At 44.5% G+C, this 14,631-nt stretch overlaps 3 protein-coding genes across 8 annotated transcripts in view; 1 reads left to right on the top strand and 2 right to left on the bottom strand.

Moving 5' to 3' along the window:
• Window positions 1–280: 280 nt before the first annotated feature.
• Window positions 281–5,186, bottom strand: LOC128458000 (trypsin-2). Its single transcript, XM_053442581.1, has 6 exons — window positions 5,048–5,186; window positions 3,567–3,587; window positions 3,257–3,419; window positions 2,059–2,327; window positions 1,543–1,682; window positions 281–1,237 (listed from the first exon to the last, which is right to left on the bottom strand). Exons 1-6 carry the CDS (start codon window positions 5,100–5,102, stop codon window positions 956–958), a joined length of 930 nt encoding a protein of 309 aa, XP_053298556.1. The 5' UTR covers window positions 5,103–5,186; the 3' UTR covers window positions 281–955.
• jmjd8 (jumonji domain containing 8) lies at window positions 3,499–10,573 on the top strand. 6 transcript variants are annotated; one of them, XM_053442582.1, is made up of 13 exons: window positions 3,499–3,793; window positions 5,029–5,175; window positions 5,387–5,446; window positions 6,356–6,487; window positions 6,961–7,136; window positions 7,971–8,066; window positions 8,159–8,207; window positions 8,589–8,685; window positions 8,760–8,828; window positions 9,039–9,158; window positions 9,393–9,460; window positions 9,608–9,742; window positions 9,983–10,573. In XM_053442582.1, the coding sequence occupies exons 5-13, from the start codon at window positions 7,039–7,041 to the stop codon at window positions 10,061–10,063; spliced, it is 813 nt and encodes a 270-aa protein (XP_053298557.1). In that variant the 5' UTR covers window positions 3,499–3,793; window positions 5,029–5,175; window positions 5,387–5,446; window positions 6,356–6,487; window positions 6,961–7,038; the 3' UTR covers window positions 10,064–10,573. The 6 variants fall into 6 exon arrangements, with proteins under 6 accessions (XP_053298557.1, XP_053298558.1, XP_053298560.1 ...); XM_053442585.1 differs by lacking the exon at window positions 3,499–3,793 and adding an exon at window positions 4,178–4,302; XM_053442583.1 differs by lacking the exon at window positions 5,387–5,446.
• Window positions 10,574–13,723: 3,150 nt separating this feature from the next.
• LOC128457994 (calpain-15) overlaps window positions 13,724–14,631 on the bottom strand; it is a 9,338-nt gene continuing 8,430 nt past the window's right edge. Inside the window, exons 10-12 of the mRNA XM_053442573.1 lie at window positions 14,428–14,573; window positions 14,141–14,319; window positions 13,724–13,901 (exon numbers count right to left, since the gene is read on the bottom strand). Coding sequence (XP_053298548.1) covers window positions 13,724–13,901; window positions 14,141–14,319; window positions 14,428–14,573 — 503 coding nt within the window. The remainder of the gene's footprint in view (window positions 13,902–14,140; window positions 14,320–14,427; window positions 14,574–14,631) is intronic.

The raw sequence follows: 14,631 nt of genomic DNA, 5'->3' as shown, positions 1-14,631 counted from the left end.
TAAGGCCCTGAATAAATATGTACTTTTGAGGAAGACAGATGATGATTTTGGTTCTTAAATCAAAGTCAGGAGAGACACTTTAGGTTGAAATCCTCAGTTATTTAGTGGTGATAAAGAAATGTTTGTGACCTTGACCTTTGACCTGTGCACACCAAAAACACAGTTTAACCTCATTTGGGCCAAATTCAGAGAAAGTCCCACAAAATAATCTTTATATGTGAAAACCTGAACAGAACTACTTAGGATTAGGGGATCATGAATTCAGCATCAACTCCAAATGTTAAGAAACAAGAACCTTTATTTAATATTTCCAGTCCATGATACATGACTTCATCTGTTCATATAAAATCATATAAATTGGTGTATTTGTCCATATAGTTATGACGTACTTCTTGTAAGCTTTGTTCAAACGGTAAATCACAGCTTTTCAGTGTAAAAATTGTCTGAAGGTGTTAAAAGTTACAGTAATGAATAAAAAAGTAAAGTAGAAAGAGGTCAAAAGTAAAGATGCTCCTTCAAAGTCACAGGTTCAAGTTTAAAACTTCACCTTCAGTGCAGTTTTTTTTATATTTAAGCATAAACACAGAAAATTCCAACAGACAGAAAAAAGACATCAATGTTTTTCAGGTAAAAGAATCAACGACTGATTAAAGACTGTTAATAGATGATAGCGTCTTGTACTAATATGATCATAACTAAAGCTATGGTTATAAGGTTAAAGTTATAAATAATTCCACAGTGATTATGTGACTTATGATCAGTTCAAATTGTATTATAACCAATTATGATTTAACTAAATCATCAAATAGAAAAAAAACGTAATAAATGTATGAATTTCAAAAGACTTTTCTATCGGTCTTTAATATTTGATAAACCTTGTTCAGATGGATGTTTTTACAGTTATTTGACACAATTCATTAATGTTCCTGACAAACATCTGGCATCATCACCAATCCTACGAGAGCACGAAGAGAGGGAGGAGAACAGGAAGGATGCAGAGCAGCAGGGGAAGTGAGTGGGCGATGGAGGGAGAGGAGGCGCTCACTCCGTTGCCGGTGAAGCTGACGAAGCCCGGCTGGTCGCTGGAGATTTGGGTTTTGATCCAGTCCTCGTACTCAGACACACGGGCGTAGACCCCAGGGAAGTTGGGCTCAGCACAGCCCCTTCCAAAACTCACCACTCCACCCAGGACCCACCTGGAGGCGTTCTTACTCACCAAGGGGCCGCCTGAATCCCCCTGCACAGGTCACACGAGATAGTTAGAGGTTCAGTGTGTAGAATCTAGTGACATCTAGTGGTGAAGTGCCATGTTGCAGCCCAATATCCCTCAGGTTGAGTTTGTCCGGTCTGGGCTACCGTACAAAACATCTTCCAGGTGTAAATATAAAGTATTTAAATATAGAGTATTTAAATATAAAGGGCCCATTCTAAGAACATATCAATTCAAACACTAATAAAAACATAATTTCACCTAAATCTTACAGATTGAATATTGAAATACCAAACGTGTCCCTGGCCCCTGCTGGTGTGTTGGAGACTCACCTGGCAGGAGTCCTTCCCCCCCTCGCTCAGACCTGCACAGATCATGTTGCTGGTGAGTGTAGAGTAGGCGTCACGACAAGTGTTCTGGGACACGATGGGAACAGTCACCTCCTGCAGCCTCTGAGGGGAAGGAAGGGGAACTGACAGAGAGCAAGGATGTTAGGTTTTACAGAAGTGATGGTTTTAAGCCTTCAAAAGATAGAGTCACCTCTCACGTTGTTTCACTGTTGGAGCCTATAAGAACAAGCCCCCCCCCCCCCCCCCCCGCCCCCCCCTTCACTCATCAGTGCCTCCCATGTTTATCAAAAGCAGGGATGTGATCTGAAGTTTCCAAACCAGACCTCAGTGCTGCAACTGGAAGTTCTCTGGGAGTGGAAGTGGGACCCCACCGGGTTGTCTCCCACGTCCACTCCCACTGAATGTGCTTGACGTCGAGAGTCACCGCATGATAAGAATAATCACAGTAATAATAATAATCATTATCATCATCATAATCACTATAATCATAATACTTACCACCACTGCTAATAGTTCCCCAGCCGGTGACCCAGCAGGTTGTCCCAGTTTGGAAATCACTGCCATTTGCTGCCAGACACACGGGTCGGATGTAGTTGGTGAAGCTCACGGTCGAGGAGAGTTTCAACAGAGTGATGTCGTTGTCACTGTTGGCGTCATTATAATCTGGATGCCTGACGACCTCTGACACTCCCAGGGCCTGCTCGTTAAGGTTCAGGCCCTGCTGAGTGTCCCGTCCGAGGTAAACCACCAAACCAAACGTGCTGGTGCTGGGAAGAACAACATGTGAGTGTTTGAGTCGCTAACAAGTCTCATGTGACATCAGCAAGAGACATTATTCAACCTAGAACTTCCTTCAAAGGAGACATATGAAGCTTTTCAGTGACTGTGAGGTTCTGTGGTGAAGGGAGTTTCTCTCCTGCACAGGAAACACTGCAGCTCCTGAAACAACCCGTCGGCCGTGCACATCTGCATCATGAACATCTGGCTCCTGGCCCTCAGAGCCGGGGACACGTTCAGCCTCAAACAGTTAGGATTGTTTTTCTTTCCTCAGTTTCCAGCTCGTTGACACGTTTCTTCTTAGCGTGTCAACGAGCTTCCGGGTTTGTTTGCTCTGGTTTGGTGGGTGTGTCAGAGGTGTCGTCCAATCAGCAGTGGCGTGCATATAAAATCCGCCTTATTAAAAAGACGGTCACACCGTGGATCTACAGATGCTGCAGCTGCTGTTTCACATCAACTGAAGATGTGACAAGAACTATTTATATCTTATAATGAATTTATTAAAATACTATAAGATCGTAGACTATAACATCAAGTGTATTCTATTAAACACGTATTGAATCTCATGACGTCTCATTCGATTTCTTTCTCAAGAACAGAGTTCGATGCCTCATCGTTAATGTTGAAATAATAATTTTGCTGAGTCTGAACTCGGCCCCGATTAAGATTCATACATCTGTTTGAAGCATTGACCAATCAGAGCAGGGCTTCATCAGGAGGGGGGTCTTAAAGAGACAGGAGCTCAAACCAAGTGTTTGAGACAGAGGCTGAAAAGAGGAGCTGCAGCGATGGATAGTCTGAGGAAGTTGATCATGGAGCATTAAAACATTTTACAGTCATAATGTCTCCTTTACACTCACATCCTGTTGGGGGGGGGGGGGCGGTTGCCGTGAATCTGTTTGTGTGGACAGGGGCTCACCTGGAGAAACAGTGAGCAGCAGTGAGGATCCACTGGTTGTTGATGAGGGAGCCTCCACAGAAATGTCTGCCAGACCGATGGAGACTGGCCTGCCAGGGCCACGAGCCTGCAGGGGCGTCCTCTCCTCCCACGATCTTCGTGTTGAGCGGTGCGGTGCCACAAACTGGAAGGAGACGGTCAAAGATCGAGTCAGCGCTGTGTGTGTGTGTGTGTGTGGGTGTGTGTGTGTGGGTGTGTGTGTGGGTTTGGGTGTGGGTGTGTGTTTATTCAGAAAAAAACGGATGATCCATTTTGTGAAAAGGAAACTCACCGTCTAACTGTGCGTTGTTTCCTGTTGGAGACACAATAATGAAATACTTTGTTAATTATTCATATTGAAACTGACTTGTCCTTTGTGGCACAGTGACTTTGGAATGTATTGAAACTCTGTGGTATAAAGGAACAACACAGATCAGGGCACAGAGTAAACCAGCAGGTTGTTCACGTATATGTTGCTGGGTGAGTTGGGAGCAGGTGAAACTATCTCAGAGACAACAGGTGAGTTACAGGATCAAGATAATGAGTAATGAAATGTTTCCTGGAGAGACGTCATCGACTCTTCAGCTGATAACATAAAGCCTCATTAATATGTACTAACTATGACAGTGTAAAGTAGTATTAAATAATAAAGTATAAATAAACTTCTATTTAAACGAAATACAAAATTAACGTTCAGTGTTTAATATTATAAAAAGTTTATCATTACTTATCATTATTATTATTGTTATAGGTAAGGAGCCCCTTTCAATTCATAACTGATGATTAACAAGTGACTCTTTCATTTATTTATTTATCAATTTTCACAAAGTCAAACTCGTCTGATCTTTTTCAAATGAGGGTGAAACTGGATCCTCTGGTGATGTAAACCCTGAGCGTTCAGGAACCAGTATCACAAACCACTTCCTGTTTGAACAATCAACAGCAGGAGGCCAAACCGGGTCCACTGGATTTTTAACCCTGAATACTTGAATGTGATGTCATGGGTAATCACAGGATCTGCACTGACGGTATTTTGCAAGTCATGTCTGGGCTTTTTGTCATGTGATGTTGTTTAATCGGAACATTAAATTGAATCATTAGATTTCAACATATCAGGTTGAAATTACTATATTACTTCATTACTAATATGATGCATTTAGTTCTCTATAACATTTTGCTCTTAGTCTCTTTTAATGGAGGTTAAACCATCGAACCTTTGAGGGCTTTCAGGTTGTCCGAGGGAACAGATCCTGTTTGTGTGTAACCAGGTTCTGTGCTCATTGTTCACCTGCTTGTTACTGTGTTGATGAGAACCTCTGACTACAGCTTTGTGTTGCTCAGTTTCAACACATCAACGCTCAGACAACCACCAAACTGACCAGATCCCTGAGATCCCTTCACTGTCTCTCTGTGCAGATGATTTCAGAGTCTAGTTGAATTTAACGTCCCTGCTGTTCCTCTGTCCGCAACACTTAACTTCAGGTCATCTCTCAAAAATTACTTTTACCAAACAGCTTTTACATACGTCTCTTTTATTCGTTTCTTTTACCATCACTGATGATGGATGATTTTACAATAAAATACCATTTCATCCTAATTTCCTCTGTTTCCCCATCAGTGGATAGGAAGTTGTGTATTTTATATAAAAGCTGAATTAAAGATAGTTTGTCTGATGTGAATTCATAAACCAGTTGTAAAGAAAATGAAGTGAACATATTCTATTCAGATTATTGACAGTGATCCTCTACTGACAGAATATGTGACAGCACCCACCTGAGACCAGGACGACGAGCAGCAGCACGGCACAAATCAACATCTTCCCCTCCATGGTGTCAGTCTTCACTGTGTGTGACAGAGCAGCAAGGTGTGCGGGACCAGGAGGGTGCGACTCCTCCCGCCAGGTAAGATGGACTTCTCTCATTCTCCACCCACAAAAACAACACCTCACATACCTCAGACAACCTGCCCTCATACGTCTGTTCTTTACATACATGACCACAAACGTCTGTTCTTTACATACATGACCACAAACGTCTGTTCTTTACATACATGACCACAAACGTCTGTTCTTTACATACATGACCACGTTACTTTACATTTCATTCAAACCAGAACAACAAGAATCAAGAAACTACTATTTCTTCAAGAAAGCCAAACTACAAAGTGCTATAAGTAAGTGACATGTAAGTGCTACTAGCTTGTTAGTTTAAACTTTTACTCAAGGTGTAGTCTCAAGAGGTTTGTTTTTAGTTTGAAGTTCAGACTTTCTGTCCTGATGTCCATGTGGAGCTGGTTCCACCGTTTGGAGCCAGGACAGGAAACAGTGGTGATGTTGTTGAGTGACAGCTGTCCCTCGCAGTGAGGGAGCAGCTGATTGGCAGAAGCAGAGCGCAGTGAACGAGCTGTGAGGTTTGACCAGGTCCTGGATGTGGACTGGACCTGATCCGTTCACAGCACTGTACCAAGCGGAGGAGTGTGAGTGAACTCAGGTTAAAGACCAGTGGAGCTGCTGGTTTCTGGATGAGCTGCAGAGGTCTGATGGCAGTAGTATGTAGACCTGCCAGGAGGGAGGGGCAGAAGTCTAGGCGTGAGATGACCAGAGCCTGTACCAGGGCCTGTACCAGGGCCTGGACCAGAACCTTGACCAGAGCCTGCACCGCCTTCTGAGTGAGACGGGGACGTGTCCTCCTGATGTTGTGCAACATGAATCTACAGGAATGTGTTGTTACAGTGATGTTGGCAGTGAGGGAGAGTTGACTGTTGAGTGTCACACCCAGTTTCCAATCAGTCTGAGTGGGGGGGGGGGGGGGGGGGGGGGGGGAACCACTGAGTCTTCTACAGTAATAGTCAGGTCATGGTGGGAGAGTCTTTCCCTGAGAAGAAAAGTCGTTCAGTCTTGTCAAGGTTAATGTCCAGGTGGTGTGCAGACAGAGCTTTGTGCTGCTACCTGTGATTCAGGGGAAGAGAGAGGATTAGTTGAGTGACATCAGCGTAACTGTGGTAGGAAAAGTCATGTGAGTGAATGAAAGGAAATTGTTCATTAATTTCTCATCTATTAATCTTTTTGTTCCTGTAACTCAGCTGTCTTCTCGGAGGTCAACAGTAGCTTCACCTGTTCCAACCTCACCCAGCGACAAGCCGTGATGGAAACCACCTGCTGGTTTACCTTATCAGACACAAGCATCTTAACCTTTGACCTCTTTATTCATCAAGGTAACTTTCAACATCTTCACACTATTTCACCCTGAGCAGCATCAGGTGTGATTCACTGTTTGAACAAGGCTCCTATAGGAAGTGAACCAAAGAAGAAAATTCACTGGGTCCTCGTGTCAACTTATGAGACATATATATGTAATGTGTGTGTGTTATATTAGTAGATGATTTACTCAACTCCCTTTTCACTGTGGTATCATTATAATCAAGTAAGAATGAATCAATAGAATAAGGAATACAATTGTGGTGAAAGAAATTAGTAAGTATTTGATTTAATAAAAGTCTGTGGCTTCAACACCTCTCACAGTAATGAGAGGTAATGAAGTAACTAAGTAACTAAGTAATTAAGTAACTAAGTAAATGTACTTCATTACCACTCATCCATTCTGTGAGAGGAGTCGATTGTTCCCATGTTCCCTGAACGCAGCACTCGCTCTGTTTAATGTGGTGTTTTGTGATTGGTCCTCAAACAGGAAGTGGACGGGCAGCTGGTGCGTGGTCATTATTGGAGATCTCATCGGCTCGTGCGTGTTGTTGTGATCGATTTCTGAATGGAAATCATTCGATCGATCAGTCAGGCCGCGTGCGTGCTGCTGAGCGTGTGCGTGGCGCTGACGTCCCAGGAGCGGCCAGATGACGCGGGAGGCTGGTGAGTTCACGGACATCTGGGGGGTGAGCCGGTGTTCCCGGTTAACTGGTGATCAGGTTTATCATAACGGAACTGTGAACATCTGAAGTCTGATCCAATAGACTGACAAGATCAGCAGGTCACCAGGTCACCTGATCAGCAGCTCACCTGATCAGCAGGTCACCTGATCACCTCCAGAACCTGCTGCTGTGACGTCAGGACAGACTTCACTCGCACTTTGACCCAGATGTGAATCCTGATGCTGCCTCATTCTCACCTGAGGTATCAGCAGAGACCGCGTGAAGTTAGCTTCAGGTTGGACATCAGGATCACGTGACCTTCCCCTCGTGACCATCAATAATTCCCTGTTTTTATTGAACTCATCATTCATCTTCAGAGGTTTTCAGTTCAGCCATAATGTTTTTACCATCCACGGTAGACTCATCAAAATGCCACAAGTCAACAGTGTTTTAAGTAAAGTGAGTTACATGCGATGTTAAGAAGGACTACACTACCCACAATCCTCAGGTATAATAATGAGGTGTCTGATTGGTGGAGCTCACTGTTACCATGTAAATATTCACCACAGCTGGGGCTGCGATTGGATGGTTCAGCGTTACAACATCAGTTTACTATACTACACACGATGTGAAACACTATATACAAACATGCACGATACAAACTACAACACATTACAACACTATGTTAACAAGGTGTCGGCCATGTTTACAGTGTGTGTTCAGGAGGCTCAGTCATCAGGCTGGAGCCAGTCATGAAGGAACGACTCGTTTCTCCTCCACTTTGTCTCTAAAGTGTGAATCAGGGTCATATAGATGTGATGACTGTGATTGACAGGTGGTCGGACTCAGACGTCCGGCTCCAGGATGAAGGTCCCTGTAACATCGACGTGTGGGACGGCTCCTCGCTCTCCTATCAACAGTTCATTGAGAGGTTCGTTTCTCAGTCCTCACCTTCTGACCTGAGATCTGTTTCTGTGACCTGGATGTTCTCTACTGACGCAGTTCTTCTTCTGTGGTTTGTAGATACGCCTTCAGTCGCCCAGTCGTCCTCCGAGCGCTGACTGACAACACGGTACACATGGAATCCTCCAACATTCAGAATCAAGTGTTTTCTGTTCAGAGTCATGAGCTCCATCGGGTTAAACAGCTGAACAGCTGGGAAGTAATTCAGTACAAATACTTCATCACTGTACTTCAGTAGATTAGTACTTTGTCCAAACAGACTCTTTACTTTTGCTTAGATACATTTGAGGGGAATTATCTTTTATTTAAATGTTGCATCATAAAAGCAAAACTTTTTGCTTTATACTTTGAGTACATTTCAGAGTCTGTACTTATATACTTTTACTGCAGTTAGGAGGTTGAATCAGTACTTTAACACCAGCCTCTGAGTTTCTACCGGAGTAGACTGTGTACATATGACTCCTCTGGACATGTCCATGTTTTGTCTCAGAAGTTCCAGCTGCTCTGCTCCAAGTCGACTTTACTCCGAGAGTACGGCTCCCGGAAAGTGCGGCTCAGTACAGCGAACACGTATTCTTACAGGAAAGGTACGAACGTCGGACACTCGCTCGCTCACGCGTGATAATCTGACGCTAACGAACACGTGATCCATGTGTTTCAGTGGACGTCACGTTCCAGGAGTACGTGGACAAGTTCCTGAGGCCTCAGCCCACCCACGCTCTCGGCAGCGGTGAGTTCACCTCGATCTCAGGAAACATCGCTTCCTTCTGAAAGAGGGACTTTTACTTGTAGTTGTGTATTTGTACTTTGTTGGATTGGTGCTTACAGTCATTGATCATCTTCATGTTCAGCTACAGATCAACTATATTCAGTCTATGATCTGATGTTTTTACAGGAGTTGGCATTATTGTCATGAAGAATCTGTTTCTCTCTTCTACAGACACCATGTATTTCTTTGGAGACAACAACTTCACGGAGTGGCAGAGTCTGTTCGAGCACTACGCGGCTCCACCGTACGTCCTGCCGCGCACCAGCGGAGCGTACAGCTTCGGCATCGCAGGTTCGATCCCTCTGAGAACGAGGCTGCAAAACAAATCACTGGAGCTTCTTGGTAGCTGCAGGATACAAGAGATTTTATAAGTGTCTTCAACACAGTGCAAAGTTTATTCACATCGATAAAAGAGGACGTCACATGTCAGAAAGATTCTTTAGTCCCTGATTTACGATGTGAAACCAGAACTAACCAGATCACATGAAGCTGGTTCATCCTGACCGGGCTTGTCTTTGTGGTCAGGCCCCGGAACCGGAGTTCCTTTTCACTGGCACTGCCCCGGTTACGCTGAGGTCATCTACGGAAGAAAGGTAACAAATACATGTGGTACAAGGAGCTCCTCCCCCCACAGGAAACACTGCTGCCCATTGGACGCTTTCAGTTTCAGTGCATGAAGAAGCAGGTGTTCCTAATAAAGTGACTTTAAATCTGATGGATTCTTTTTTTAAATCTCACAGCGTTGGTTCCTCTACCCGCCCGATAAGGAGCCTCACTTCCACCCCAACCACACCACCCTGTCCTGGGTGAGGGACACCTACCCCCACCTGCCCCAGCACGAGGCTCCACTGGAGTGCACCATCAGGCCGGGAGAGGTACTGCACTCCGCCTGAGACACCAAGTGCAGTTTTCTAAAAGACGTTAACCATTGGTTCTAAGGACATAAGATAGGAGTTTGATCTGAGGTCATCACGTAGACAATCACCACATTGTGTTTGAACTACTCCAGCCCCCCCCCCCCCCCCGAGGAGCAGGTCGAGTTAAATAAAGCCGGAGGTGTTGGAGGGGCGGGTTCAGGTTTCGTGGTCAGTAATGTTCTGTGTGTTTCCCGTCAGGTGCTGTATTTCCCTGACCGCTGGTGGCACGCCACTCTGAACCTGGACACCAGCGTCTTCATCTCCACGTTCCTCGGCTGACCGCTCTTCAGATCTTCACTGTTTGTTTCCTTCAGGATAAGAAACAGATTCAACAACACGAGGACGATCTGATGAACTGTGTTTCTTCTGGTTTTATTTTGGTCTGGACGATGAAGACGTTTCATTTCAGGGACTAAAGACGAACAACAGAAACATTCCAGCCACGTTTCCTCATGATGAAGATTATAATAATAATAATAACGTGTATTTCATGACCAAAGAAACAGAAACAGATTGAGTATTGTTTTATTTACACACACATTTTCCTGACGCATTTAATTATGAACCTGTGATGAGTTTAATTTACACCTAAATTTGTTTAATATATTTTTATTTGTGTACAATAAAAAGTGTTTGAGCTCTGAGGCAAAGTGACGTCGCTCTCTCCAGCAGATTATTCAGAAAACACCGACCAATGAAATGAAGTGTGAGTGACACTTTGTGCAGCTGCTCAATAAACTGCAGCTCTTTTCCTGACCTGTCAAAATAAACCTCACTTCCTCCTCGTTGTTCAGTAGTCCTTCACCCAGCCATTCTCCAAAATAAAAGCATCGATCACTTCCTTCACAGCCAGGTGGGGGATCAGCTGATCTTGTGTCAGTGGATTTCGTGTCAGTGGGTCAAAGTGTCCGACTCGCTGAAAGACAGGAAGAGAGCCCTCGAGTTAAAAATGTTTTAACTGCAGTCGCAATCGTCAATATCGGTAAAAAGTAAAAAAATTATTTGACATAAACTAAGTTTTTTTCTTGTCTTATTTTTAAGCAAACTAGATTAAAAACAATAATTTTTTCACATGATCAGTGTGAACGGTCACGTGTGTTTTCAGGTGTGTTAGTGTGGACGGAGCTGGTTCTTGTGTAGCCGTAGTAAAAACATTCAAATAGAAAGACTGGATCCCCCCCACCCCACCTGACCACACGCTGACTACAGACCAATCAGAGTCAAGTAGTTCTGATCGTAGTGGTAATGGAGGATCCTTTATCGCGTTGGCATCAGATAATGGTGGTGGACCACGACCAAGCAGCTGATGATGGATCCTAACTGGTGGCAGTGGACAATGACTGTGGACTATAGTGGATCTGGTCTGGATGGTGGATCATGGTCCTGCTGGCTGCTGACCAGAGACTATGATGCAGCAGGACTGATTGATATATAGTATTGAAGTTATCCTTCCAGATGTTTCCCCTCATCAATGCTGCTGAAAACTTGAATCTGATGATGTTTCCTTCACTTGACATCTGTTGACTTGTGTCCGTCCTGGGAGACGGGTCCTCACATGTGTCTCTGAGGTTTCTATGTATTTGTACCTGTTAAAAGGTTTTTAGTAGTTTGTCCTGACTCTTGTTGAGGGTGAAGGACAGAGGATGTCTCACCCTGTTAAAGCCTATGAGACAAACTGTGATCTGTGAATATGGGCTATACAAATAACATTTGATTGATTGATTGATTGATTGATTGATTGATTGATGGACCTGGATCCTCAGCTGAACTCCTTCTAGTTGGATTATAAATGAATTAATGTAGTTAAAGGTTTAATAAAGTCATCGTAGTTATTATATAATTAACTGTCCCTCTAAGCTCTAATATCTAATTATACCTCGAGCTAAACTCGCTGTGGCACAGAGTCTTCCGGTGACATCATCAGTGACTGGTCTTCTTCATCGACCTCTGTGGGGAGGGGCCCCCTCTCAGCTCCCCCCCCCCCCCCCCCCGCCCCTCTGGAGGTCATGTGGTTTCCTGTTGAACTTTCCCTCACCTCACCTCATGTTATTATCGCCTCTCCTCATTCCGACCTTTATCACACACATCCCCCCCCCCCACTCACAGTGACCCGCCTGTCAACGCCTCGTCAATCATCCCTCAATCAACAGACACACCCGTTCAGATAATGGAGGACGTGCACAGAACGTGCACTGACACAATGACACGGTGGATTACAGAAGGAACTAAAGGACAAAGTCTCAACTGGTTCAGTTGTTACATAACAAACACATTCACGTTTTATTAAAGACTCTGTTTTGGGTCCATAATGATGATGGACTGTTTGATATATAGTATTGAAGTTATCCTTCAAGATGTTTCCCCTCATCAATGCTGCTGAAGACTTTAATCCTGATGATGTTTCCTTCACTTGACATCTGTTGACTTGTGTCCGTCCTGGGAGACGGGTCCTCACATGTGTCTCTGAGGTTTCTATGTATTTGTACCTGTTAAAAGGATTTTTAGTAGTTTGTCCTGACTCTTGTTGAGGGTGAAGGACAGAGGATGTCTCACCATGTTAAAGCCCTATGAGACAAACTGTGATCTGTGAATATGGGCTATACAAATAACATTTGATTGATTGATTGATTGATTGATTGAAGTATAGGTAGACGCAGCCCACGTAGGTGAAGACCACAGGACGCACGTTTGTCAGTCCAAACTCTTCAGTCCCTAAAGTACAATGTGAAACCAGAACCTTCCTGAGACTTAGCTCGGTGGCTAACAGATTAGCTTCAGCTAGCGGCTGTGAGGCTAACACATGTTTTGCTTTGGATCCGTGACGTAAAACTCGTCATCAGCTGCGGACAGTGGAAGCTCTGCTTTTATTTAGAAAAAGATAAAAAAAAATACATTATGATACTACAGGAACACATTTTTTTTTTTTATAGAATATATGTTTTGTTAGTTTTGAAAATTGCTTTATTATGGATATTAAGGATATGCAACATAAATTCTATTAAATAGCTGCACATATTTTAATTGACAAAGCATCAAGACAACTTTCAAACATTTGCATAGTTTTTCCATCTTCCCTCTGAAAACATGATGATCATAATGGGTTCATGAAAATAAAATATTTGTGCCCATTGTGCAAGTTTGAAAGTCTCTTCAATAAAACCAGAAGGATCCAGCAGAGTTTAAAGTTCGTAAAGTGCGAATGCAGTCGCACAGTGGGTCTGTGCTGTATCTCCAAACTAAACCTAATTCAAGCGTCCGACATGTTGTAAACATGGAGAGCGGAGATCATACATGTGCCTCACGTGTGTTCTCTCTCTTCATGTCACTGGGACCAGCAGCTTCTGTTGGTGGATCACACAGGAGCTGGAGGCGGAGCCGCTCTCAGACAGAACATAAATCATCTCATCTGTTCGTCCACCAAAATCACAAACATCTCATTTTCTCACTTGAAGGAAACATGTGGTGTTTTTTTCTTTCCTTTAGTTTGAAAGTGAAAGTTCTGCTAAGTTAAAAAGTCGGTGCTGAGTTCAGTTCCTCTCCTGCGCAGGAAACACTGAAGCTCCTGAAACTGCTCCTTAAAAAGACAGGAGCTACAACCAAGTGTTTGAGACAGAGGCTGAAAGAGGAGCTGCAGCGATGGACAGTCTGAGGAACGTGATGTTTTCTGAACATTTGACAGAAGATCATTAAAAATGATAAGCACGTGTCTCCTCTAGAGGATGATTCCAGTGTTTCATTGAGTTCTTCACCTCTCACCTGCTCCTGCCTCAGAGCAGCTCAGAGTCGATGTGAAACCACATGTGACCGAAGTCTTTCTGCTCACTACACGTGATGATCTCTTTGTTGGAATAAAGTTATTCCTGTTTTCCATCTAAGAGTCAAATGAGGCAAGCAGACTGGTCCTTTGCAGAGGCTGAGACCTGAAGTGGAGTTCACTGGTCAGAGTGGTCGAGGCTGGTGCAGACCTGCTGTCTCTGGGCTCAGAGCTGGACTGTGAATCGCCTTCGAAGGACTCCAGCTCCCCAGAGACGCCTGGACGGCTTTACGGTGAGCCAGTCTGTGTGTGATGGAGAATCCAGCGTTTCCCTCCAGCTGAGACAAAACCACCAGCACCTGCCTGAGAGACACAGAGACCCAGTGTCAGCTGTCAATCATCACGTCTCAGCTGCTTCTACATCATCAAATAACTGATTCAAATCAAACTGATCAGAAACATCAGAGACAAAAGAAACGAGCTGAAATGACAGAAACATCTTTAACGTCTACGTTTGGCCGCGGACATGTCGTCCATCTTTATCTACAGAGAACACTGCCCCCTGCTGGCAGTGAGCGGGCTGACACAGAGCAGCAGTGGACCTGTGCAGAGGAGGGATGCTGTCCAGGGTCTGGAGGCTGCTGCGTGTCGACACCACGTTGAAGCTGTCGCTGCAGTCACATGACACGTGCAGGTGATGTCGGGGGTGTCTGTTCTCCACCATGACGATGAGCCCCGCCCACCCGTGGGTCAGGTAGAAACAGGTCATCCCCTCCCGACCCTGACACACACACACACACACACACAGACACACACACACACACATCAGTTGTTTAGTTGAACTGAATACGAACGCATGTCGTAGATATCGTGACATGTCCTCATTGACCTCGTGCCTCTCTCCTCTGGTCTCTGTCAGCTGGATGATGGCGTCGGCGATGGTGGTGCTGGAGGCCGTCACCTGCTCCACCATCACGAGCCGGGAGCTGTAGACGGCGAGCGTGTAACCAGGAGGCTCAGATCTGCATCTGCCCACTGGAAACACACCACAGTGGATATGAAGACTTTTAAACATGTCTCCACTTCCTCCTGT

Source organism: Pleuronectes platessa, chromosome 16, assembly GCF_947347685.1.
Source record: "Pleuronectes platessa chromosome 16, fPlePla1.1, whole genome shotgun sequence".
Lineage (NCBI taxonomy): Eukaryota > Metazoa > Chordata > Actinopteri > Pleuronectiformes > Pleuronectidae > Pleuronectes > Pleuronectes platessa.
This window is presented reverse-complemented; position numbering and strand designations above follow the sequence as displayed.

What these genes read in the sequence shown, in the direction of transcription:
- LOC128458000 (XM_053442581.1), bottom strand. Translation starts at nt 5,102, where the DNA reads ATGGAGGGGAAGATGTTGATTTGTGCCGTGCTGCTGCTCGTCGTCCTG. An exon ending in GCTCGTCGTCCTGGTCTCAG is followed by an intron (nt 3,588 to 5,047) that starts GTGGGTGCTGTC and finishes TGTCTCCAACAG; the next exon opens with GAAACAACGCACAGTTAGAC. An exon ending in AAACAACGCACAGTTAGACG is followed by an intron (nt 3,420 to 3,566) that starts GTGAGTTTCCTT and finishes GTCTCCTTCCAG; the next exon opens with TTTGTGGCACCGCACCGCTC.
- jmjd8 (XM_053442583.1), top strand. Translation starts at nt 7,039, where the DNA reads ATGGAAATCATTCGATCGATCAGTCAGGCCGCGTGCGTGCTGCTGAGC. An exon ending in CCAGATGACGCGGGAGGCTG is followed by an intron (nt 7,137 to 7,970) that starts GTGAGTTCACGG and finishes TGTGATTGACAG; the next exon opens with GTGGTCGGACTCAGACGTCC. An exon ending in GAGCGCTGACTGACAACACG is followed by an intron (nt 8,208 to 8,588) that starts GTACACATGGAA and finishes GTTTTGTCTCAG; the next exon opens with AAGTTCCAGCTGCTCTGCTC.